The sequence below is a fragment of the Manis javanica genome, chromosome 1 (assembly GCF_040802235.1).
Source record: "Manis javanica isolate MJ-LG chromosome 1, MJ_LKY, whole genome shotgun sequence".
In the NCBI taxonomy this organism is placed as follows: Eukaryota; Metazoa; Chordata; class Mammalia; order Pholidota; family Manidae; genus Manis; species Manis javanica.
The window spans coordinates 114624397-114649268 of NC_133156.1; the positions used below are offsets into that span (position 1 = coordinate 114624397).

General features: G+C 34.9%; 1 protein-coding gene across 1 annotated transcript in view; it reads left to right on the forward strand.

The window, feature by feature from the left end:
• HCN1 (hyperpolarization activated cyclic nucleotide gated potassium channel 1) overlaps positions 1 to 24872 on the forward strand; it is a 534584-nt gene that overhangs the window by 314427 nt on the left and 195285 nt on the right. Inside the window, exon 5 of the mRNA XM_073236418.1 lies at positions 9619 to 9765. Within this exon, the coding sequence (XP_073092519.1) occupies positions 9619 to 9765 (147 nt within the window). The remainder of the gene's footprint in view (positions 1 to 9618; positions 9766 to 24872) is intronic.

Genomic DNA, 24872 nt, shown 5'->3' on the forward strand with positions numbered 1-24872 from the left:
CCAGGGGGATGGAGCACCTGAAGCTCCTCAAAGTTCCCAACCAGCTGGGCAGAGCGCTCCCAGACAGCCTTGTCCAGCTCTCCCCTCCCCGCACAGCAAGCTCCGTGAAAACCCCACCCCTTCAGCAGCCCTCTCACTGCTAGGAAGTCTCTCAAACCACCTGCCTTTCCCTTCTTCCAGAGCCGTTGAGTGTGGATCCTAACCTCCACAAATGGCCAAAATCTGTTTCTCAAGCGCTCCACCTGTCTGAGCTCCCCAACGTCCAGAGCACCACACAGTATATGTTTCTTCTCCCAAAGCAGACCTCCAGGGCTGGGTGTTCAGCAGTCCCAGACTTCTACCCCTTCCCCCACTCCATTTCTCTTCCTCCCAGTGGTGAGCTGGGGTGGGGGAAGGGCTTGAGTCCCACCTGATTAAGGCTTTCAAAGTACATTACCCTGTGTTCCTGAGGTCTGCTGTGTTTGTGAGGTCTGCATGCAGTCTGGTTCAGCCTTCTTTCTTGTTGCTGTTTTAGGGTTAGTTGTATCAATTAACTACATTTTCATACTATCTGTGGTTTTGGGAGGAATTCTCCATCTCACCTCTTATGCTGCCATCTTGAATCCCCAATATAGACATTTTAAGACAAAAAAATAGTCAAAAAAACTATATCCCACTCAATATGTCTTAGTTGTTTACTTGAGGATTGGGTTCCAGCCACAAGAATAAATAAGCCAAAAGAGGAATCTAAGCTCTAAGAATAGTGCAGCAAACCAGGGATGTTATAAAAGGAAATCCTAAAGGAAAATCTGTGAAGAAAACTCACTACATATTGGGTAGGATGGGAAAGGCAGAAAAAAGAGAATACAATAAGAGATAATTGTGCAAGAAAAAGAAGTCATTAAAAATCCAGGAAACAAAAGAAAATGTCATCACATGCTTTACCTAACATTGTGGTGCAGGATCAGAGTGATGTAAGCACTTTCTGAGTTTGGTAGGTTCAGTTACAGTTATAAAATTGTATTTCAACTTTACATTATAGAGATGACAGAAGCTAGAAAGTAGAAGTGAAGGAAGGAGTTTCTTACTTTCATTGGTGAACTTGTGTAGGGTTATCTGAACAAGAAATAAAGGTATAAATATATCATGTAAAGTTACAAAGGAGACCAAAGGAATTAATGCAAGTGATGTAAGTGACATGAGAAAGGTGGTGAGAAGATATGAGGGACTATAAATGGCTACACCACCTTTTCATGGCAAAACTTAATAAATGATGCCTATAATTAATCATATTGGAAATAGAAAGAGAAGCATGCTGCTTGGTGATACAGACAAAACACCTTTTTAAAGTGGTGACATGGGAGAAGTGAAAAGTGGTTTTGAGAACAGAATGTTGTCACTCATTGTAAACACCTAATAGATCTCTGAAGAATTAAATCTTAAGATGTTTAAAAATGTTATTTTAAAACCATCAACTTAAATATAGACTTATATATTTAGAAAGCTATTTATGAATGTTATGGTAACCACAAGCCTAAAGCCTATAACAGATTCACAAGAAATAAAAAGAAAGGAATCCTGGAATAACACTAAAGAAAGATATCAAATCACAAGTGTGTAACAGAGGAAGAAAAGAACAAAGGAGAACTCCCAAAACAACCAGAAAACATTTAACAAAATGTTAATAAATACACACCAATCAGTAATTACTTTAAATATAAATGGACTTAATGTATCAATCAAAAGAGATAGTGTAGCTGAATGGATAAAGAAACAAGATTCGTCTATATGCTGCCTACAAGAAACTCATTTCAAACCTAAAGGCATAGGTAGACTGAAAGTGAAACAGTGGAAAAATGTATTTCATGCAGATAAAAAGAGATAAAAATAGGAGTAGCAATACTTAAATAAGAAAATGGACTTCAAAACAAAGAAAGTAACGAGACAAAGAAGGACAGTACATAATGATAAAGGGATCAGTCCAACAAGAGGATATAACAATTGTAAATACCTATGCACCCAACATAGAAGCACCTAAATGTATAAAGCAAATATTAACATACCTAAAGGGAGAAATTGACAGCAGCAAAAAAAAAACTAGAGGATTTTAATAACCCACTTACATCAATGGATAGATCATCCAGACAGAAAATAAATAAGAAAGTAGTGGTATTGAACAACACATTAGAACAGATGGGCTCAAGAGATACAAAACATTCCACCCAAAAGCAGCAGAATGTACATTCTTCTAAGTGCACATGGAATGTTCTTCAGAATAGATCACATATTAGGACACAAAAATGTCCCAATAAATTTAAGAAGATTAAAATTTTATCAAGCATATTTTCAGACCAGAATGATATGAAACTAGAAATTAATTACATTAAAAAAACAGAAAAACAAATGCATGGAGGCTAAACAACATGCTTCTAAATAATAAATAGATCAATAATTCAAAAGGAAGTTGAACAATACAGGTAGACAATTAAAACAAACACAACAGTTCAAAATATGTGACATGCAGCCAAAGGGGTTCTAAAAAGGGAAGTTCATTGCAATACATGGGCCTACCTCACGTGAAACAAGAACAATCCCAAATAAACAATCTAATCTTATAGCTAAAGGAACTAGAAAAAGAAGAACAAAGCACAAAGTTAGTATAAGAAAGGACATAGTAAAGATCAGAGCAGAAATAAATAGAATAGAGAAAAAGAAAACAATTTTAAAAAATCAGTGAAATCAAAAGCTGGTTCTTCAAAAAGATAAAAGAGACAAACCCTTAGCCTGACTTATTAAGAAAATAAAAAGACACAAAATCAGGAAAAAAAGGAGAAATTACAACTGACAACACAGAAATTGAAAAAATTATAAGAGAATTCTATGAAAAATTATATGCTAATAAATTAGACAACCTAGAAGAAATGAACAAATTCTTAGAAACATACAGTCTTCTAAGACTGAACCAGGAAGAAAGAAAATCTGAAAACACCAATTACTAGTAATGAAATTGAATCAGAAATCAAAAAACTCCAAACAAACAAAAGTTTACGACCAGATGGTTTCGCAGGTGAATTCTACCAGACATTTAAAGAAAATCTATTGTCTATCCTTCCAAATAAAAGAGGAGGGAGTACTTCCAGACTCATTCTACAAGGCCAGCATTATTCAAATACCAAAACCAGACAAAGACACTACAAACAAAAAGAAAATTTCAGACCAGTATCCCTGATGAGCAGATACAAAAATCCTCAATAAAATATTAAGAAACTTAATTAAAAAATACTTCAAAAGTATCATCCATCACAACCAACTGAGATTTATTCCATGGATACAAGAATGGTACAATATTCATAAATCAATATGATATACCACATTAACAAAAGGAAGGATAAAAAAAACATATGATCATCTCAGTATATGCTGAATAAGCATTTGACAAAATTCAACATCCATTCATGATAAAAACTTTCAGCAAAGTGAGTATAGAGGGAACACCTCAACATAATAAAGGCCATATATGACAAACCCACAGCTAGCATCATACTCAATGTCAACAAGCTGAAAGCTTTTCCTCTAAGATTAGGAGCAAGACAAGGAGGTCCACTGTCCCCACTTCTATTCAACATAGTACTGGAGGTCCTGGCTACAGCAGTCAGACAACACAAAGAGATAAAAGGCATCCATATTGGTAAGGAAGAAGTTAAGCTGTCACTATTTGCAGATGACATGATGTTATACCTAGAAAACCCTAAAGAATCCATCCAAAAACTATTAAAACTAATAAATGGATTCAGCAAAGTTGCAGGATACAAAATTAATACACAGAAATCTGTTGCATTCCTATATACTAACAACAAACTAGCAGAAAGAGAAATCAGGAAAATAATTCCATTTTCAACTGTATCAAAAATAATAAAATACCTAGGAATAAACCTAACCAAGGAGGTTGAAGGCCTGTACTCTGAAAACTGTAAGATGCTCATGAGAGAAATTAAAGAACACACCAATAAATGGAAATCTATCCCATGCTTATGGATAGGGAGAATTAATATTGTCAAAATGGCCACCCTGTCCAAAGCAACTTATAGATTCAATACAATGCCTATCAAAATACTAGAATAACCATTCAATGCTCTAGAGAAAATAATCCTAAAATTTATATGGAACCACAAAAGACCCCAAGTAGCCAAAGCAATCTTGAGAAAGAACAACAAAGCTGGGGATATCATGCTCCCTGATTCCAAACTATACTACAAAACTACAGCTATTTAAACAATATATTGTCATAAGAACAGACACATTGATCAGTGGAACAGAATAGAGCCCAGAATAAATCCACACATATGTAGTCAATTAATATATAACAATAAAGGCAAGAATGTGCAATGGGGAAAAGACAGTCTCTTCAATAACTGATGTTGGGAAAACTGGACAGCTACATGCAAGAGAATGAAACTGGATTGTTGTCTAACTCCATACATGAAAGTAAACTCAAAATGAATTAAAGACCTGAATATAAGAGATGAGACCATAAAACTCTTAGAAAAAAAATAGAGGCAAAAATCTCTTGAATATAAGCATGAGCAATTTTTTTCCAGACACATCTTTCCCAGGCAAGGGAAACAAAATAAAAAAATGAACAAGTGGGACTTGTTCAATCTAAAAACCTTCTGTATGGTCAAAGGAAACCATCAACAAAACAAAAAGCCAGTCTACTGTATGGAAGAATATAGTTGAAATGATATATATGATAAGAGACTAATATCCAAAATATATACAGAAAAAACAACCCTTTTAAAAATGGGTAGAGGACCTGAATAGACATTCTTCCAAAGAAGAAATATAGTTGGTCAAAAAACACAAGAAAAGATGTTCCACATCACTAGTCATCAAGGAAATGCGGATGAAAGCCACATGAAATATGACCTCACCCAGTCGGAGTAACCACTATCCACAAGACAAGAAATAACAAGTGTTGGCAAGGATGTGGAGTAAAGGGAAACCTGAACTGTTGGTGGGAGTGTAAATTGGTGCAGCCACTATGGAAAGCAGTATTGAGATCCCTCAAAAAACTAAAAACAGAAACACCATATGGCCTAGTAATTCCCCTTCTGGGTATATACCAGAAGAAAACAAAATCACTAATTCAAAAAGATATATGCACTCCTATATTTATGGCTACATTATATATATGCACTCCTATATCTATATGGCCAAGATATGGGAGCAACCAAAGCACCCATAGTAGACAAATGGATAAATAAGATGTGGTGCATATATACAACAGCATGTTTCTCAACCATAAAAAAAGAAATATTGCCATTTGCAACAACATAGATGGAACTAGAGAGTCGTGCTAAGTGAAATAAGCCAGGCATGGAAAGGCAAATACCACATGATTTCACTTTTATGTGGAATCTAAAAAAATGAAACAGAAATAGTCTGATAGATACTGAGGAGGGACTGATGGTTCCGTTGGGGAGGAGTAGGTATGAGTGGGTAAAACAGATGAAGGGGAAGGGGATAAAGAGACACAAAATCTGAATCATAATATAAATTAGTTTCAGGGCTGAAAGTACAGCATGGAGAATATAGTCAATAATTTCATAACATCATTCTTTGTTGACAGTAACTACAGTAGTTGGGGAGAACATTTAGTAGTGTAGCTAATAGTTGAACCACTGTGCTATATACTTGAAACCAATTTAATACTGTATATTAACTATACTTCAAGAACATATAGCAGTAATATAAAATAAAATATGATTTTAAAAATGAAAGTACATTAGAATTTTGAATGGTAATTATTTTATAGTCTCAGATCTCATGGGGTAATCTTTTGATTTTTATATTCAAGAAAAGTATATTTGCATCTTTTTTCAAAACTCTATTCATCAGTCACTATTAAGTGTATTAAGTCATCTTTTGTGTAAAGTACATTACTACAATTAACAAAAACTTTTCAGTTTTATTAAATTTTTACTTTGCCAGCTTATGCTTAACTTCCAACCTCTTATTTCATTGTCTAGCTACCACCAGGTGTCTTCTTCAGAGAGTAGTTTGTTATTTTTATTTCTTCACATTACATGGAGGTGATATTTTCTTTCATTCTTGCAAGTCTTGTTAGGTAAGAGGGAAACATAAACAAACAAAAAAAGCTCCTCTTTTCAATAAGTGATGTATTCTAACAAAGCTAACTACCTCCTTCCCAAATTCACTGGCTATGGTTCACTACTCTTTTCCTTGAATACATGCCTTTGAGTGCTCCCCTTTTGAAATTTTATCCTTCTTTTGATTCTGCTAATGAAGTTTTTCTGGTTCTGCTTTTACATCTTGTTAATGTCAGTTTTCCCTTAACTTGATTAACCTCCATGACTGAACCGCTTTTAAAACAGAAGTTCCACTTTGTGTTTTTTGTCTCATTTGACACATTCTCTCTTTATCATTGCCCATGTGTATATTTCTCTTTTCAGTGCCTGACCTACATGTAAGTATTAGGATGTGTCATGGACATCTTACACTTGACTTGTCAAAAACTGACTTTCCTTTTTTTCCCCTTCTCTAATTTAATTGTGTTTCCTTAGGTCCTAATGTAACACAGTACTTGGCATATAGAAGTGGTTCTGATATTTTAGTTAAAAATTGGACTGCTAAGAGTTTCTGATTCAGGAGGACTGGGTGGAAACTATAAATGTGCATTTCTCATAAGTTCCACAGTGATACTGATGGTTTGTCAACCACACCTTAAGAACCATTGGCACATAGCCTCCAGTTAATATTTGTTAGATTAATAATTGTTAAGAGTCAATGAATGTCTGAAATATGTAATATAGTCTCAAAAATCAAACTGGAGTCAGTGTAAGTAGATGACAAGAAATATTCATTGAACTTTAGTCTGAAAGAAGGAAGATCATTTTGTGTAACACTCTCTTACTATAGTTTAATAGACGGAAGTCTAAATAGATTCAACCAACTCGACTTTCCATAAAAACAAAATAACTTTATATGTAACATTTATGTTTAGCTAAGCAAGGATTCGTTTTCCAATTCCAGAGGTAGACATAGATTATTTTTTTCTCTAGATGAGTAGGCCTTTGCACGTAAGGCTCATATTTCCCCCAAATGAATAAAATACCACTAAGTTTGAAAGCTACCTCCACATATCTGAGATGCATGCAAAGAATAGAGAAATATAGAGCTTAGTATACTGGTTAAGGTGAAAGATTCTCCCCGGTCCAAACACTGTTTCGGCACACAGTCCTTTGAGAAAAATAAGCAGATTCGTTGACATTTACTGGTTCTGAAGAAAGTTGAATACTTTATTTGTCCAGAACTGAAAGGACTTTCATGAATGCAGTAAATGTTGACACTGTGGCAGTCCTGTTGCCTTGAACTGTTTTATTGTTTTCCCAAGTTCAGATATTTGACAGGGCTCACCAGACTCCACTCATACGAGGGTTTTGTTTAAAGACAAAGGATACAGTGCAGCAGAGAAAAGAGAATGCAGTCAAACACCCATGGCCTGACAGCTGCCTCCAGTAGAAGCTCCCCGTGAGCTCAATCTTTGGGCAACTCGAGCATGCTGAGTCACTGGCTCCATCTGCTGAGATCTGTACGATCTTGGTTTGGGGAGAGCTGACCAGCAAAGATCGCAGTAGCCCTTTAAGGAGTCAAGTCAGTTTAGTCAGACCAAGCAGGCTAGTTGCAAATGATTAGTGCAAAAGTTAAACTTTGGAGTTTCCAGTGGAGTTTCAGGTCCTAAATGGTACATCTAATATCCCACTGCCTTCTTTTTGGCCAAGTAAAATCAGATATACAGATGTCTCTAGAAATAAAGATAGAACTTTTCCAGTCCAGCTGCAAATCAGCTTTATCCTACACAGGAGAAGGCCCCTGAAGCTCTTTGTTAAAAACCAGCAAGAGGCACCAAGCAGACTGAATCCTAGCTCTCTAGAAGTGGGTTACCAAGGATAGATAAGCATATGGATTCTGAGCTCATCAGGATAAATTTACCTAATGTTCTCAAGTACATGCTAGAAGCCACTTATACCCAATGACAGGCATACAGATTCTGAGCTCATCAGGGAAATTAACCTAATGTTCTAAGTACATACTAGAAGCCACTTATACACAGTGACAGTGACAGCATTGTGCCTACATTCAGAATACCTAAATTAATCAAGTTACTTCAGGAAAAATATATAAAGGCCCACAGGCTTTAAATACTGTAGGGGATAGTCTGGTGACCAAATGAAGTCTCCTGACAAAGTTTCATTTCCCTTGAGAATACTAATCTCTCAAAGGTAATGTCTAAACAATATGGATATTATATGTCAGGAAAGCATATATGAAAAAATTGAATAAATACAACAAAATAAACTGCCATTTCTCATTATATGTATGTGTTATCAGTTACTAGTTATAATTATGACCAAGTAATTAAGAGGCCTAGGACTTCTAGTCAGAGCTCTGTTACCAGGAAAAAATTTGAGAAAAAAATCTTCCATAAATAATACATAAAATGTGATTAAAGGGAAAATCTTAATCCAATATCTTTATCCAGTTTTATTATCTACTTTTTAAAATTTGCACTCAGTGTTATCACTTGTACAATTAAATTTTTGGGTGTTAATTTTTTTCAAAGTGTGGTCTCAGAATCATCTGCATTTGAAGCATCAAGGGATGTTTCTCAGTGGTAAATGTATCTGAGTCAGCTAGGAATCTTTCTAAGATGCAGATTCTGATTTCATATGTCTGAGATAAAACCTGAAATTCTCTTCTAATATGTTCATAGGTAATATCCATGTTCCTATGTTCCTGTTTAATTAGCAGGGATGTTATTAAAAGAAAAGATATACGCATGTGTGTGTGTGTTTGTATATTAACAAAGGCAGCTTCATCAGTAGAATCAGTCTCTGGAGAAAAGCCTAAAAATCTGCATTCCCAAAACACAACCTCCCTCCAAGTTTTATCATCAATCAGGCTTAAGAACTACTTGGCTAAATGAACTTAAGCATCTGAGTTAAGTTTCAGCCATAAAATTATATGGATCTAGTCCCACCCAGATATTCTCCTAAATCCTAAATTGAAGTGTGACATATTCTCTTACTTTTCAGGGCATCTGTGTTGCTTGAGAATCTGTGACTTGCAAACAGGTGCCAAGCTCTCTGCCTCCAGATTCAAAATTTACTTATGTCCAATCTTTTGCTTTAAGGTCTAAGATAAACCTTTTGTATTATCTAAAGTTTTGAGATTCTGTCTCCAAATGTAGAGTCAAAACATCAGCTTCATACTTCTTTTAGAACACAGCATGAAAAAAAAAAAGCACCACATTTTTTTTTTCTTGACCTGTCACTGGCTTTTCTGGGGTGAGACCTTTGAATTCACTCTGACCTCTTTTAATGCTTTCTTTCCATAACCTCTCAGTTCTTGACAGAAAATATTTACTTAAATCAATTACTAATATAGTATGTGACAGAGTAGGTACATTACAACCTAGTACTTTAGTTCCTTCCCCTTAAATGATTTTTTCATGTTCCTGTTATTCAAATGGTATTGAATGTAGCACAACAAAGTAACATGATGATTTCTCAGGCAGCCTAACAATGTTTTCTAATTTCCTTTTTCCTTTCCATGCAGTATAAGCAAGTGGAGCAATACATGTCCTTCCATAAATTACCAGCTGATATGCGTCAGAAGATACATGATTACTATGAACACAGATACCAAGGCAAAATCTTTGATGAGGAAAATATTCTCAATGAACTCAATGATCCTCTGAGAGAGGTAAGATTAATAGTCCTCAGTCTCCATGATACATGATCATTGTTTCTCTTTTCATAGGAAATCCTCAAGTCCATGTGATGACATTACTCAAAAAAAAAATTCAGAACTAAATGTTAAGACATCTTGTTTTGCCTTTATTCTCCCTATGTTCTCCAATATATAGGCTTTTAATTGTTGGGGGAAAAATGTACTAGAAAATTGTTCTTCTGATTATGATTGTCAGAACTGTTTTACTTTCTGTATCCCTAGTTATTAAAATTCCTTCTTGTATCCTCATTGTCTATACCTTCCCAGTATTCCATTCCCTTATCTCATGTTCACCAAGCTATTTATTGTCTGATTTCTATTCTCCTCCCACATTCATTTTTCCCTGTTCATTCCCTGGACCCAGATCAGGACTGACCGGGTCCATTGTGATTCATTTCCTATTTGCTCATTAAAACACTGTACCACATCAATAATCACCTCTGCCTTGCATCTTCTTTCCATCCCTCCCTAGAAGTCAACCTTCTGCCCACTAGAATGTCAGGTGACCTCATAGACCAAAAGAACATTCTCGATATTTCCTACACTGGTTTGCTGTTTCTTCATTCTTTTATTACCAATCTTCTCAAAATATTACTATATAATCATTACATTGTGGTTTGATCTCCATTTCTTTACCAAAATTGTTTCCTTGAAAGTTATCAATGATCTGTTACTTATCAACTGCTTTGTCTTTGAGCCCTTGGTTGTACTTTATAAACTGTTAATGAAACCCATGTGCTGAATCTCTTTTGGAGCTTCTTTAACACTGAACCTATACTAAGCCATTGGCTTTTCATTTTGGATTCTGAATTTATTCTTTTATTTTTCATCTCATACTTTAATTTTGTAAATTTGAATTCCAACTTGTTGCTGTAAGCTCTGTTTTCTTAAAAGCTACATGATACTCCCCTAGCCCTGTGTGTATATATGTACACATACATATACATATATATATACATATACACACATATATATAAACAGATGTATATATATATGTGTGTGTATACACACACACACACACACATACACACACACATATATATAGTGACCTATGTAATAAAGTCATTATATTCCATCATTAAAACATTTATCTTTTGAAGTCTCTGTAAATGTTTTAATCATTCTCTGAAGTCCTTTGGAATATGAATTTTTTTTCCTTTTTAAATCTCTCCTTTGCACAACCAATCACTATGTGCCAATAACTGTGGCAGTACATCTTACATCTGTGCCCTCATTTTCTTTCTGTCTCCCTTCCTTCATGCCATCACCCTAACCATAGTTCTCTCACATAGACTCTGCACAGTCTCTTTAATTTGCCTTCCAGTGTCTGGTTTGTTTTCTCTAATTACCATTTGAAACATGACTGCCAGATTCATCTTCTTTTATATGTACAAGCTAATCATTTCCCTGCTCAGAAACTTTCACTCTTCACATTACAAATTAATTCAGATACAGCCTCCTTGAGCTCACATTCCAGCCTTTCTGTGCTCTGATCCCAGTAAATTTCCCATTTTGTTTTTCCCTGCTGCCCTACATGTTCCAAAGTGGCCTGCAGCCAAACTGTGCAACTTGCTGTTTTGCAAAAATCAATTATAATTTCTCACCTTGCATCATATGTTTTCTAGAAATGTCTCTCATCTGTTGGAAAAATCCTGTTCAAGTAATATTTATTTATTTATACCTTCATTGAATTGCCAGACTAGAGCTGATCTCTCTTCTCTCTGACCTCCAGTGCACGGATTCCATAACTCTTGTGTGCTATTTATCCATCCTGTCTGTTATCATTATTTTTCACACTTGTTTCTTCACTTTTGTGTTAAAGATTCCTTAAAAGCAAAGGCCGTTGATCATATTTAATTTTTTATTCAAATTCCTAGTTCTCGTAGCATGTATTAAAAATAATATTTTCATTTCAACAAATATTTTTACCATTTATAACCATTCCTAAGTTTCTGCATCCACTAAAAGTTATTTGATTGTTTGGTTTTGTTTTTAAGCCTTAGGAGACCAGGTAAGGCTCTTGACAATAAAGGGGGCTAAATGTCTGTTATTGATTATCTAATTTCCATCAATCAAAAATAAATCAAATAAGAATATTCTACATCTTTTTGCCTTGCCAAACACCATGCAAACTTTTTAAAAAATGTTTATAAAGATATCATTTTTTTGCTAGTTTAAATCTACGAATATGTTTTGCTTTATCTCTTTGTTGGATTACGTAATCTGTTTTGAATTAAAATACCCTTCCCTAAGAGGCAGAAGCTCAGAACATTGGAACCAAATTGGGTCAAAGGCCTGGAGGGATTCAAAGTCAGGCCAGAGCAAGGAGGTAAAGGTAATCCAAGAGACAGCATCAGGGATTGGGATCAAATCAAAAGACAGGAGATAAGGTAAAACTAGAGATGTATTTCAAAGATTGAGGGAAATACTGGCATTCCAGCATAAAATATCATTGAAGGAATAGAGAAAGCTGACAGGAAAAGGGAGTATAAAACTGAACCCTAAGAAGAAGCATTCCTCTGTGCTGAAAATTCTCAGTGTAATGTAAAATCAGCATAACAAGAAAATTTTCTTAATCCTGTGTGTTTTATTAATGAATCTTTCTCCTGCCACACTTTAATTTACTCTGAACTTCAATGGGAATAAAATCCACATTTCATTTTTACCCCCTTAGAACCATCCTCAGACATGTGAAGACATATGTCCAATTTCCTCATTTCCTACAACTATCCAGTCACTACATCATTTTTTCCTTATATTTTTAGGGTCTCAGTTATCTTTTACTGAACTTCTGAAGTGCACTCACAACTTTTCTCCCTGCCCATGATTGCAGTTAGCTCAAATGCATACCATTGCTCCCAAATGGATTGATATTTTAAGACACAAGTTTGACAATTCCACTCTCTTAGAACCTGATCATAAACCCCTATGCCCTGCAGGAAAAAGTTTAAGTGCCTTGACGTGGCACATGAGATGCTCCATGCCCTGCCTCTACCTTCCATTTCTTTCCATTCATACTTCATCACAGGAAATTGTTGATAACTTCCTGGAGGGAAATGCTGCTTTCTCTATCTTCAATCCTTTCTGTTCTGCTCACCTTCTGCTTTTCATTAAAACACTCTTACTAGGCATGAACTTCATAAATTTTCCCTGACCACTCTGACACTGTAATTATAAGTTGTCAGGTTATTGTTCATCTCTTTTAAGACTATGACCTTCTTGAGAATAGAGACCATGTCTTAATATCTTCATATCTCTAGTGACCAGTATATAGTAGGAACTCATTAAATACTTACTGAGTGATTGGTCTTTAACATAATTATGAATGAAAACAGGGTAAGAATTATGGCTTCCTAATAAAATTAGAGGTCCTAGAAGTGAAAGCATGAAATATGCACACACTTAACACCTTAAAAAAGGTGAAAACAATGTTCTCCATTTGCTCCCTTGCTCTGCAGCGTTCTGTCATTGGGCATCAGAATCACACAAAAACCTAAATACAATATTATGCTCAGTTAAGGCTTTATTAGAAGAGAAACAGGATGAGTAGAATAGGAAAGTGAAACATAGTGCAGAGATAACAAAAATCATTATTCAACTAAAACTTGAATCTAATACAGCCAGACATGGTTTCTGAAGAGAAGTTCAAACAGAACGATGAGAAATATATCTTGCTCCCTATTAAATTGAGTATTATGTGCCTGCTGTTTTAAAGCCATAGTGGTAGATCACAATAAATATTTTAGATGTAGTAAAATACATCATACCACCTTTGAAAGCTGCATCCCACTTAGAAATGAGGCATAAGTTTATGCAAATGAATGTTTTGGTCATTATTGTACTTCTAGTGCCTAGAGAGTGCCTGGCACATGGAAGACACTGGATGACTGATGCAGTAAATGTCAGATGAGTGAAATGAGGTTGCTTAGACAGGGAAAACTGGATTCTTTGATACATATTTTGTAATACAAGGTAAAAATATAAGATGTGCTTTGCACACATACACACATCACATACAAATGCTAATCATTTATTCAATTTTGAGTCAACCACCATTTATATTATAATATGACTTTTAATTTAAAATGCTTAATTGTCCAGGAGGCTTATTTTTATTAAAATATTTTGCATGATTTGACATGCTAATGTATAGTTAAGAGCTGTGATTTCTGTCAACACAAGTCAGCAACATATAAAAATGAAGCATAGCTCAAACCTTCAGACTCTCAAAGACTTACACAAAGTAACTAAAAATAAAGCAAGTAAATGCAATGCTAAGGTAGGTAAAAATTATCCTATATCATAATTAATTAATCTGTATTATATTTTATACCCCAGCCTTTTTTAAAAATGTGTTTAAATAGTTTTAAATATGAAGAGTCCCTAAGAAATAAAATGGGAGAAAAAATTTATCTGTGTGACCTTTGAAGATTCCTACAGAAAACCTCATACTGTGCATATATAAATTAGTTCAGTTTGTAGATATTTCAAAAACACTATTTTTTTTAAAGCACTCTCTTATTTCCATTTCTGTGGCAGGAATTAGATGATTTATCTTTTTCACATATTGGAGACAAATTGCTGAAATGCCTTTAACAAATACCTGGTTTTGTCTTATTGCTTCAGGCTCAAAATGTTACCTCCTCAGAGAGCCCTTCCCAGAGCAGTATTTAAATTAGTTCTATATCACATAAGCTTTTTTTTTTTGTGCACATATCATTCGGTTGTCTTGTTCTTGCTTAATATTTATTTCTGAATTGCCCATCTTGCTGTATGAACTTGGAATCCAAGAAGGCAAGGACTTTGTCTTTCTTTATTTCTACCGTAACTCCAGTCCCTAAATAGTACATACTTAATAACTACTTGTTTAATAAGTAATCAACTGCAAAGTAAATATGGATCTCATACCTGACAAATCATCTCAAAGAATCATTACTTGTTAGAGCTTAGGGACAACATTTTATCAACAAAACAGAGGAGTTTCTGTGGATAAAATGTGGTGCCCAGAACTAGGAAGCACTCTGACCACAGAACTTTCTTAGTATTGCTTTAGATTACACTGTGGAAAATACAGTTTCTAATATATAACAAAAGAAGCTGGAATCTTTAGAGTTCTCTGTGATTTTGTTTTGATTTAAGCACTATCAGCCAGAAGGTCCCCTTTGCATGCGGTTATTACTATTTTCTTTTCAACTTCCTCCAGATTTATGTGTCAATGATTTAGTGCAGTCAGCATGCGGTGGGGGCAGTATTTCAAGAGTACCATTGTAGAAGATGTGTAAATGTTCTGTCCAGTCTCTATAACCTAGTAGCATCCATGGAATACAAAGAAAATAAATACTTTCCCTCTTCTTGTATTCTACTCCAACTCATTCTAGAATATTGTCAGTGGCTCGTAAAACAAATGTTGCTAGTTTCCCTGTCCAAACCTAAGTAGTGAGCCACCTCAGAGTGTAAAAGATTCAGAGTGGTAGATAAAGTTGTGTTCTTCATCCTTGGGCTAGATCATATGATCTGAGCCTGACTCCATTAGAATTGTCAGCATTCTGGAAAGTGATTGTAAAGTCATCTTAAAAAAGTATCTTCATTTCACTGAGAGCAAAAATACATGGGCGAGAACAACTACAATTTTCCGAGAAAATCTTTCAGGTGGTACTCAGAAATTTGGCATTTTAAATTAAAGTTATTATTTTGTGATGTGTTCAGTATCTATAATGTATAATTTTCACTTTCTGGGTGCTCCGTGTCTATGTCTAGTCAAAATTCTGCATCTGGAAAGCTGGACTTCAGTGATCTCTAGAAACCTGTCCTCTCTCCCAGTTGTTCCTGACCTGGCTCAGCCTGGAGACTGTTCCTTTTTCTTTTCCTTCCACCCATTTATAATATGGTCCTGTTTCCCTGTGGCTGTTCAAAAGTATTCAGTTTCATTGTTTTGAATAGTTTAAATCCCTTCTATGATAGTCTCACTGACATGAATAGTTGATGCATCCTTTCAGTTATATAACAAAGAATGAATGTGTACCGAGAGGCTGGGCAGTATTATGGTCACGAGCATCGCCCGGTTCCACCAGCCACTTTAAATCCAGCTCCACAACTTACTGTATGTACAACTTGAGCTATTTCATAACTTGTATGTATTTCACTTTCCATCTTTAATATGAATGACAGTGATGATCACTGCTTCATAAAGTTGTTATGAAGATTAAATGAGCAGAAAATATTTAAAAATTAGAAAAGTGCCTGGCACATAGTAAATACACAGTAAAATTCAATCCTTGGTATTACTATGATTTAATGAAGAATAGGGTATCGACCCAGCCCACATGGCTCTTACAGCTTAGTGAGATAGTTTATAAATTGTTTATAAATAAACAATTGTAACTTTTTGTAAAGACTGTGAGAGCGTCATTCAGAGGGTAATAGGCCATACACCAGAGGTACAGCCTTATCATGTGTCTCATTTCTTTTGGAATTTATTCTAACCTGCTAATAAGCTCTTTCTTCCTTTTAACAGCCAGCTTTCTGGAGACAATGTCTTAGCTTCAGAACTTGACAATGAAATGTTAGGATCATGAGACTGATGAATGTTTTAGTAAAAGCGGGCAGAATATTTAAAACTAAACCTAATTACAAAAATTCAGTGAACTATACCCCTTTGCTTATGAGAGCCTTTGGGGATATATACAAAGTAAGAAAGTCTATTTTTAGCATGATCAGATTTATACTGATTTGATTAGAGCAAAATGGCAAACTAAACAGTCCAGAAGGAGGTTAATGCCCTTCTGAGCCTGTCTCCAAAGTTCAGAACTGATCTATTTTTAAACAATGGAGTGTGAAGAGCCATGGGCTGAAAATAGGTACAGATCATGTGTCCCAGTAGAATATAGGACATCAGTATATTTCATTTTCACAGAACATGAATCGGTCTGAGAGTATAATACTGTCCTTCTGACCTTTAATTTGTCAAACTATTAAGGAAGAAAGCATCATTTGCATGCATATTTTAGTGAGATTCTGAATCATTTATTTTAAAGTATATACTTGTTGATTTTTTAAATGCCCTCTAAAAATGTATTTAGTTAAGATAAGTTGCACAGGCTAGAATCATAGTGTTGTAAAATTATATATAGATCTTATCAATTGTCAGATACTGACTGAACAGACCCAGTAATAAAAGGCTAGAAAAATTATGTAAGTGGCTTAGTCATGATCACATTACCAAGCAAAGAATTTGGTCTTCTTCTTACCCCTTTGAACCAGAGCTTTTCTCCTGCATCCCTCATTTCTAGAAAACAGACAAAAAAAACATTTATTGATTTCATAACATGTGCAAAACATTGACCAGATGTGAAGAGAAGATAAATTGTAAAATGTGGTTTGCAGTCTCAAAATGCTTACTGTATGCTTGTAGAGAGAGAATATAAATACATAGAAAAGAAAAACTATGATCCCTGACTCCCTTTTCTGCACTTCCTTGCTAGCATGGGCTACCTCTTGTCTTCGTGATACCAGCCAATCTGTCAAGGGTGAGGTGATCATGTGGTTTTGCTTTGCATTTCCCTGAGGATCAGTGATGTTAAGAAAAGAAAAACTATGAAGGAAAAAGTTAAAATGCATTCTTAAAAATAGAAGATGTATAGAAAATCATATATGATTAATTTCCAGAGAAAAGCAGATACTATATAGTGAAATTTGAAATAAATTAAAGACAAATGTCTGAAACCACACAACTCCTGAAAGAAAACAGAAGAAAGCTACTTGATGTGGGTCTGGCCACGATTTCTTGGATGTGATACCAAAGGCTCAAGCAACAAAAGCAAAAATAAGTGTGTGGGACCACATCAAACTAAAAGACTCTGTACAGCAAAAAAACCATCGACAAAATGAAAAGACAGCCTAGCAAATGGGAGAAAATGTTTGCAAACCACATGTCTGATAAAGGGTTATTATCCAAAATATATAAGGAACTCATGCAGCTCAACAGCAAGAAAACAAATGGTCCAATTAAAAGATAGGCAAACAGACATTTCTTCAGAAGATACTCAGACGACCAGCAGATACATTCAAAGATGCTTACTGTCACTAATTATCACGGAAATGCAAATCAAACCCCCAGGATCACCTCACACCTGCCAGAGTGGCTGGTATCGTGAAGACAAGAGGTAACCCCTGCTAGCCAGAGTGTGCAGAAACAGGAGTCAGTGGAATTGGACGGAGAGGGGAGAAGATAATTTGCATGTATTGTTGTAATGAGGGAGAGTCAGACCACTGAGCCTTTTCCTTGATTTTTCCTGACATTACTTCATTATTTCCCCTGCCCCATTACTTTCTTTGGCAATGTTTATTTGGAGAACTTCAAAAATTAATCCTGTGCAACATTGTATAATTCCATTTGCAGGAGGCCCTGAAATAGGTAAATACATAGTGACAGAAAGTAGAATAGAAATTATCAGGCATTGAGAGGAGGGGAAGGGGGAATTATTTCTTAATGGTTACAGAGTTTTTGTTGAGGATGATGAAAAAGTTCTAGCTAGTCATGATGGTTACACACCCTTGTGAATACACTTGTGAACTGTACACTTAGGAATGGCAATAACTATAAATACTGCTATATATATTTTATGAAAATGTAAAAAATTAATCCTATACTCCTGTATCTCATCTCCATGCCATTTCCATCTGCCTGCTGCTCTTGTCACCCAGTTGCCCGACATGTTTCCCAAAACTAAATATCTTTCTGAATTTATTTCTCTTCAGACCCAGTTGCTTAGATGTTGAAGGATGTGGGTTGTGTCCCATGTCTCCTCACGGTGACCCTAGCTGGATCATGTGTAGCCCACCACTGCCACACTTTCAGAGCTGAGGTGCTGCTGTGTCCTGGCAGGTATTCAGGAGTGGGGGCTTCATCTTTCCTGCCACAGTTTCACCAGCCTAACTTGCTCTCTGAGTTTGCTAGAGCTACCCAGACAAAGTACAACAGACTGGGTGGCATAAGCAACAGAAATTTATTGTCTCATAGATCTGAAGGCTGTAAATTCAACATCATGGTGCCAGCAGATTTGGATTCTTTTGAGGCCTCTCTCCTTGGCTTGCGTGTGGATACACTCTGCCTCCATCCTAACATGGTCTTTTCCACGTGTCCATCCATCCCTGGTGTCTTTGTGTGTCCAAATGTCCTCTTCTTACAAGGACAGCAGTCAGATTCAATGAGAACCCACCCATACAGCTTTGTTTTAACTTAATTACCTCTTTCATACAGCCACATCCGGAGGTACCAGGAGTTAGGGTTTCAACACAGGAATTTGGGGGGGACACAATTCATCCCATAGCACATACCAACATGTGCACTGCTCCATACTTATCTAACTAAAGTGACAGATCAGTCAATGTTTAATGCATCTTAGGACTCATGCCTGGTTTTAGGACTTGGCCTGATTTTCTTGTGTCCTTTGCACATGTACCTATATTACTATGCACAAATTATTCCTCTTCATGACCTGTTAATGAGGAAAGTGAATTTATATAGATTATATTATAAAATTTCAAATGCAGCTTTTTTATCAAAGTCTCCAAATCACCTTATTTCAAAATTAAATCTTCTAATTCATCCTACTATCTGCTGGTCCTGTTTTAACTCCTGTTCTGCAGATCGCTCTTACAGCTTGCTTACAGATTGCTGGCCACTGGAGCTGCATTCTGCCGGGGCTTAAATCCTACTGAGCTTCAGGCTGTGATACTGAAGAATGGGGACAAGATACTAAGTCTCCAGTGAACACTGTCCTTATCAATATTGGATTCCTTGATTTAGGTTTTCTTGGTCTGTTTCTTCCTCTTTTTCTTTTCTTTGTCATCAAATTTAAGTGACCAGTAAAAGGATTTTATGTTATCTGCTGCCATCTTACATGGTGCCTAATAGAGCAGTATGTTCCTCTGTTCTAGGAAGGCAAACAAGTGGGACTCCGTTAAAACTAAATTTCCAACTTCATTTATGCTCAAATTGTAAGGTTTAAATGTGATTTAATACAGCAAATCCAAATTAGATGCATATGAGAACTATAACTAAAACACTCAAATTTTTGAATGTATACATCTTAAATTTATTTTGTTCTGATTTATCCATTACAAGCAGGCAGGTTTCATTTAAGCCACTTAATCATAATTGGCTATTTGTATATGCAAAGATTTTAGGTTAATTACCTTTTAACTCATAATTGGGGGATATTAAAAATCTAGCAATTAATGATGTAGCTGAGTTTCAAAACACAAGTAATTATGAAAAATGCTAAAGCTTGCCAGTATTTAAGAGGCCATTGCAGACTATTTCTCTCTATCCCTATTGTACTTTCTTAGCATAGAACTGTGATTAACACAAGATGGAATATTGTGTGGCCAGTAAAAATAGCAATGAGTATCCTGCTTCAAAATGAGAAATATTTTATGTTGCAAAAGTGGAGAAAACTGAAACAGATATTGAATGTATATTATGATTACAACTATATTAAGGCAAATTGATTATCTTAAGGGAATATATAAATATATAAAATTACTTTCAAGAAGATGATGAGAATACAGAAATTTTGTTCTTATGTATTTTAAAGGAAATTTGAATATTCCTTTGTTTTCAAAGACTCTGAAATACAATTTGCTAGCTAATACAAAATACTTAGTTGCTCTTTCTTCTGTAACAAGATGGAAAACTACAGTAAACTATATTAATTCATCAGTCCTCCCTCTTCTAACTCTAACTCCATTAACTTCCCCAAAGTAAACATTTAAGGTATTTCTTACCTTTGTATTTATTACATAATTTTGAAATTTAAATTATTTAGAAGTTGCAATAAAAGCTCTCTTTACAAAAATGAAACAGATTATCCCAACTGGAAAGAGAGGTTTGTGGTAAATCCTACCTAACAGGACACATAAATCAAGGGAAATACTTTGAGTGTAAAAAAATTGAAGTGGTAGCTAAGTTAATGGTCAATATTTGGATGCATGTTTAGAACATTTTTAAGCATTTTAAGATCTGCTTGTATGGGTTGATTTTCCTATACATGCTTCTACCATGTTGAAATTTACTCCTCTTAAAAATCTTGAGATCTAAATCTAAACCACCAGATCATTATAAGCCAGGTGAGAATGCTCAGGGAAATTTGCTTTTTAATTGCCCTAATCTGCTTTCTTTAAAAAAAATGGTATGTGAATATAATTTACAATTCACTTTCAAATTAATTATATCATTAAGGCAGCTGTATTACACAAATCCTTTATTTTATCCTTGACTTAGGCCAAAAGGGAATTTTATTGACTATGCCCTAAGGATATCTTGTTATTTTCTTCTTCTGAACCAGTGTACCCATCTTGACTTTGGTCTTTAATAACCAGTCCCCAACTCAACTGTTTTTCTTCCTTTTAATCTGACCCAGTAACCTTTTACCAAGTTATCTTGAAATATTTGTTTCTTTGAAATTTTATAGAATATATGGTCTCTACCCATTCACTTGATCTTAACAGACATCATTTTACAATATAGCTATGAGTTATAATAATTAATAATAGATAACACTGAGTGAATTTTGTTAAATGCTTTACTTATGTTATTTAATTTAATCATTGCAGTGATCAGTAATGGAACTGCTAGTATTAACTCCATTTCATAGTTGAGAAAATTAATATTTGAAGAGTCTGAGTCACTTTCTATGACCATAGTTAGCCTTGGAATCAGGGACTGAGCCCACACACATGCACGTATACACACAGAGTCTAATCTATGTTTATTTTAGTTATTATCTTCTACTGAATAGGTACATATATATCTTCCTCCCTCAACTAGATACAGACTTTCAGATACTTCTTTATTTGAGGAAGTAATAGTTTACACATCTGACTTCTTATAACTTTAACATAGAGTGTGTTATTAAAAGTATAGTTTGCCTCTAAAACTTCATATAGTTGTCTTAGAGGTAATGATTGCAGAGGACTTCCTTACAGGTTTTCAGTGAGAGCTTTTAAAATTAATTTTGGATATGAATAGACATTTCCAGATACTGATTTACTTCTTTTAAAAATCTTGAGATCTAAATCTAATCTTTCCAAGAATCAAACTAAACTGCATTTTACTGTCTATGGAAGTTTTACATACCATTTTATGTCTCTCTTCAAGGTATAAATAAATATCAAAAAATTGTGCTTTATGCAAAACTGAAGGAACAAAACAGCAGCAGACTCACAGACTCCAAGAAGGGACTAGCGGTTACCAAAGGGGAAGGGTGGGGGAGGGTGGGTGGGGAGAGAGGGAGAAGGGGATTGGGGGGCATTATGATTAGTTCACATGGTGTGTGTGTGTGTGTGTGTGTGTGTAGTGGGCGTCATGGGGAAGACAGTGTAGCACAGAGAAGACAAGTAGTGACTCTGTGGCATCTTACTACACTGGTGGACAGTGACTGCAATGGGGTGTGGGGGGGGACTCGATAATATGGGTGAATGTAGCAACCAAACTGTTTTTCTTGTGAAACCTTCATAGGAATGTGTATCAATGATACCTTAATGAAGAAAAATGCTGTTAAATGTAGATTCAGTACTATATTACAAAAAAAATTGTACTTTGTTTGTCTTGCTGAATTCTTCGTTAAATGACATATTTAACTTCATTCTATATTCCAAATCCCCTTACATATGATATCACACTTACTTTACAGCAGCACTTTTTGTCCAGTAGAAATGTAATGTGACTCACATAAGAAATTTAAATTTTTCTAGTAGTTTCATTAACAAATAAAAAGAAATGTGGAATTAGGTATAATAAATTTTGTTAACCATACTATCATCTCAACATACAATCAGTATAAAAACATCATTAGTGAAATAGTTTACATTATGTTTTTTGTATTAAATCTTCAGAATCTGATGTATTTTGTTATAGTTATAGCACTTCTCAATTTGGATGCTGAATTTTCCTCAGAAACCTTTTATTTTTATGTAGATTTCATAAAATTTACAGCTGAAAAAATATATCCACCTATTCAAGTTTTCCCAACACAATTTAACATTTTCTAATAACTGAACCGTCTGCTGTTAATTTTAAACTTAAGTGGTTAAAATTAAGTAAATTAAAAATTCAGTTTCTCAGTTACACTGGTCACATTTCCAGTGGTCAGTAACTCCATGTGGCTAATAGCTACCATGTTAGAAAATGTTTCTTTATTAACAGAATATATGCATTTAAATATCAGGCTTACTTCCTACACATGTGTTTTTTGTGAAATGACAACCTTTTTGAGACTCATTTGGCGCATCTATACCACTGGATTAATAATGCAACTGTTTAGTCGGACTGTGGTTGTAATTAAGTGAGAGAACAAAGCTCATCTTCATTGTGGTCATCCCACCACAGTCAGCCCAGTGCACTTGCCTTCCTGCTGGGAACAGCGCCTTCAAAAATCTAGATAGAGCTGCCATCTGTCTCACACAGACCCACACAGTAAATTCAAACGAAGAATTTCATAATTAACTTAGAAATTTTCAGGACTTGCAGTGATTCTAGGTATGTGCAAGGGTAAACTGCTCCCTAAAATCCATCAAAACCCTAAGTTAGGGAGCTGGGTTGCTTGACAAACCCCAGTTCTGCATCTTGCAAATATGTGGTCTTGGGCAGATTACTGTCTTTTATAAAATGGAGCAATAATAATATCTAAATATAGGATTTTTGTGAAGGTTAAATAAATTTGTATTCACAAAACATGTAGAGCAATACCTTAGAACTGAGAAAGAATCAAAAAATATTCTCTCATTTTTTATCATGTTCATTCTTAAAATTTTCCCTGCCTTAAAGAAACCCCTAACGTATCCAATTACTCTGCTTCAAGTCTACCCAGTCCAGGCTACTGAATTGGGAAAAAAAAAAAAGAAGGGCAAAATCAGCAGCACTTTTTAAAAAAATGTTCTAGTTGATAAAATATCACTTGCTATAGATTTGACTACATGTATTGTTTCCAAAGTTCATATCAAAGCCTGCATATCTGTATGCCGTTTGAATGTCCGTCTGATGTAACTTCTTAGAAGGAAGCTCCTGTGTGCCCTAAAAATACAGTGTGTGCACATGTAGTAACTTAGCAATGTAACAGCAGCTCTGTTTTGCTAAGATTACTCTATGATTCATTATTGTAATGATGGTAATTATATATATAGCTGCCATGTTTAAAACTTTTAGAACTGTGCTGTGTAGAATAAAATGTAGAATGGAGGAAAACTGTGTTTTACAAAATGGAACTTTCCACAAAGATACATAAGTTACCAATAAAGAATTGTAGTATTAGGAGACTTAAAATATTGCTATTCTTTCAAATAATGACCAAACAAGATATTGCTTAGTTTCCCAGCATCTCAGAGGACACATGATTCCAAAGCATAGATTTATGCTTAAAATAAATCTTTTTTGAAGAAATCTAAATATATCACATGCTGTTTTCCTGGTTGTCATAAAGTGAAACAAACAAAGAATCAAATTGCCAACAAAATAATAATAAAAGATATACCATGGAGAGTGAAAAGGCAAGCAGACAGAGAGAAGATATGTGCAGTGCATATCCCAATAAGGAACTCATGTCAACACTATAAAAAGAACTCCTACAATAGAAAAAAAAGTAGCAAAAACTCTTGACTGGGCACTTCACCAAACAGGATATTCATCAGATTAATAAACCTATGATGATGTGCATAACAACTTTTATCATTGGGGAAATTTAAGACAAAATCACAATGAAAATAATCTAAAAATAAAAAGATACTCCTACATGCCTTATAACGGCTAAAGTTTTAAAAAGTGATAATATCAAATGTTCCCAAAGTTCCAGAACAACTGGAACTTTATATATTGCTGGTATGTGTGGAAAATGACACATTTTTAGAAAACTTTTGGTGGTACCTACTAAAGTTAAATATAAGTTTGTCCTGTTACCCAGCAATTTCAATATAAAGTAAATAATCAAGAGGAATCAGTGCATAAGACACTTTAAGAATTTTCATAACGGGTTAATTTTGTTACTTAAAGCTGGAAGCAACCTAAATGTCATGAAGAGTAGAAT